A 2656-nucleotide genomic window follows, 5' to 3' on the forward strand; every position below is an offset into this window, starting at 1 on the left:
GCGGATGCACGTGGCTGATGATCCAAACAGGTGAGATCCCAAAGCAGACATGTCAGAGCAGGGTCTGTGTATGAATAATGCAGAATGCAGCAGAAGCAGGGATTTAATGTGCTTTGACTGCCACAAAAGGACAAACATTCCCTCAGCTCCGATCTTCTGCCCCTTTTATTCAGCCACGCGTCCACCGGTCGTTAATAACTATATAAGCAGTCAAAGCTTAAATAAAAATGTACGTTTTTTTCACGTTCTGACCTGTAATTACTGTTAATTCACTGGGTTGAGTGGGGTTTGGAAATGATGTCTATGGGCTGGGGCTGGGTCGGGTCATTTTTTTGGGTGAATGGTTGTTTGTCTCATTTGTCTTTCTGTGTCCCTGTGATGGACTTGCGACCTGTCCAGGGTGTACCCCGCCCCTCGCACAATGATTGCTGGACATGGGCACCGGCAACCCCCGTGACCCAAAATGGAATAAGCGGGTAAAGATAATGGATGGATGGATGGAAATGTAGAGGTACACGTCCCTTTCACCTATAATTATTGCGACACCTATGGTTATATTACTAAAGGGCTAAAATTTCTTTTATGTCTGACATTTTCTTATTAAGATCATCTCATGATGAAAAGGAAGGGGGTAAAACTGTTTGTGCTTTAACCTTGAAAAAGATGCAGTGCACAGTCCTGTGTGACAGTCTCTGTTAGTGCTCGTAGTATGTATTGAGGATGACTCTCAGCTACTGCCACACTAAGCTTAAGTTTATAATCTGTAAAACTGATTGACTTATAACCATTTTGGTGTTGTGTAAAGTTGATTAACTGTGGCAAAAATCTTAAATTGCTGTGAGTGCAAAAGTGAATAAGTTGTAGATGTACATCCAATTACTTTCTAAGAATTTTATGAAAAGCTGTCCAGCAGTTAATAAGACATTTTGCTAACAGACAATAACAGGTAAGGCCAAAAATTTGGGAAGATGTGCAACGTGTAGTGTTTAAAGTATGTGATGTGTGTGATTCTCAGCAGTAGCCACGCCAAAGTTTAGCTTAATATCTGAAACTATGGATGAATTATCGATATGTTTGTGGTTTAAGTGAGTTGGCTTTGGCAACCATTTTGAATTGAGTTGGCTCCAGAAGTTAATCAGATGTAGATGCATGTCCATTTATTACATTCTAAGAGTGTCATTAACATTTGGTTTATTAAATATTTTTCTAACAGACAGAGAAACTTCAATAGGTTATTGGCACAATTCTAAACTAAAATCTGTCAAGGCTGAGCATGTGTTGGGGATCAAGCTTATGCGGCATCAAATTTGAGTTCATTGAAGGTATAAATGTTTCAGTTATAGACATTTATGTTATTTTTAAGGCCAGTTATTTGTTATAATCTTACACAAATCCTTTGTTTGTATTAGACATGACGACTGGCAGCACTCTCCTCTCTGAAGATCATTTCCTCTGCTCCATCTGCCTGGATGTATTCATTGATCCAGTCACCATACCATGTGGACACAACTTCTGCATGATGTGCATCACCAAACACTGGGACAGAGACATGCGCTGTGTTTGTCCTCTGTGCAACCAGCGGTTCACTTCTAGACCCAAGCTTCAGGTCAACACGCTCATATCAGGAATCGCTCTCCAGTACAGGAAGTTGGATCAGGGGAACCAGGAAACCAAAGTGGTAAATATTCTGTGTGACGCCTGTGAACAGAAAGCTCTGAAGTCCTGCTTGGTGTGTCTGACCTCCTACTGCGAGACTCACCTGCAACTTCATCGGACATTCCCAGGATTGAGGAGACATGAGCTGACCGACCCTGTGGAGAACCTGGAAGACAGAATGTGTGACATGTATGAAAAGAATAAGACTGTTCTGAAAATAGGACTGATGAGACATTGATCCCTAAAGGAAACTCCAGAGGAATGCAGCATATGGCTTTCGGACTTTGTAAATATTATAATTACTTTTTCACTTTTTGGTACTTTATTTTTGTACCCTTATTGCATGCTTTTATTATTTCTTGTTTGTTTGCTCTTTGATTTAATAAACGGTTACGTACCACAGAGCTTTAAGGTTGCTGTAATTTAGCTTTACTTAAGAAACATAACCTTGACTCAGGAATCCTAGCCAGTTATAGATCTATATCAGATCTAACTTTCATCTAAAAAATTCTAGAGAAAATAGTTGCAGGTCAGTTACATGATCATCTGCAAAGATGTTTGAAGAGTTTCAGTCAGGGTTTAGAGCTCACCACAGCACTGAATCTGCACTGGTGAAAGTAACTAATGATATTCTCATGGCCTCAGACAATGGACTTGTGTCTATACTGGTCCTGTTAGACCTCAGTGCTACGTTTGATACAGTTGATCACAATATTTTACTACAGAGGCTTGAATATGATATTGGAATTACAGGAACAGCTCTAAATTGGTTTAAATCATATCTATCTGATAGATTCCAGTTTGTAAATGTAAATAATGCATCTTAATCATACATCAAAGTTAGTCATGGAGTTCCTCAAGGTTCAGTGCTTGGACGGATACTCTTTCCCTTGTATATACTTCCATTAGGTAAAGTTATTAAGCAGCATGGGATCAATTATCATTGTTATGCTGATGACACACAATTATATTTGTCCACGAAATCCAATGAATCCAATCA

General features: G+C 39.5%; 1 protein-coding gene across 1 annotated transcript; it reads left to right on the forward strand.

Annotated features, from left to right (window-relative positions):
- Positions 1 to 1411: 1411 nt before the first annotated feature.
- Positions 1412 to 1894, forward strand: LOC119428565 (E3 ubiquitin/ISG15 ligase TRIM25-like). Its single transcript, XM_037696248.1, has one exon. The coding sequence runs from the start codon at positions 1412 to 1414 to the stop codon at positions 1892 to 1894; it is 483 nt and encodes a 160-aa protein (XP_037552176.1).
- Positions 1895 to 2656: the final 762 nt, after the last annotated feature.

Source organism: Nematolebias whitei, chromosome 22 (assembly GCF_014905685.2).
Source record: "Nematolebias whitei isolate Nwh7 chromosome 22, NemWhi1, whole genome shotgun sequence".
NCBI lineage: Eukaryota > Metazoa > Chordata > Actinopteri > Cyprinodontiformes > Rivulidae > Nematolebias > Nematolebias whitei.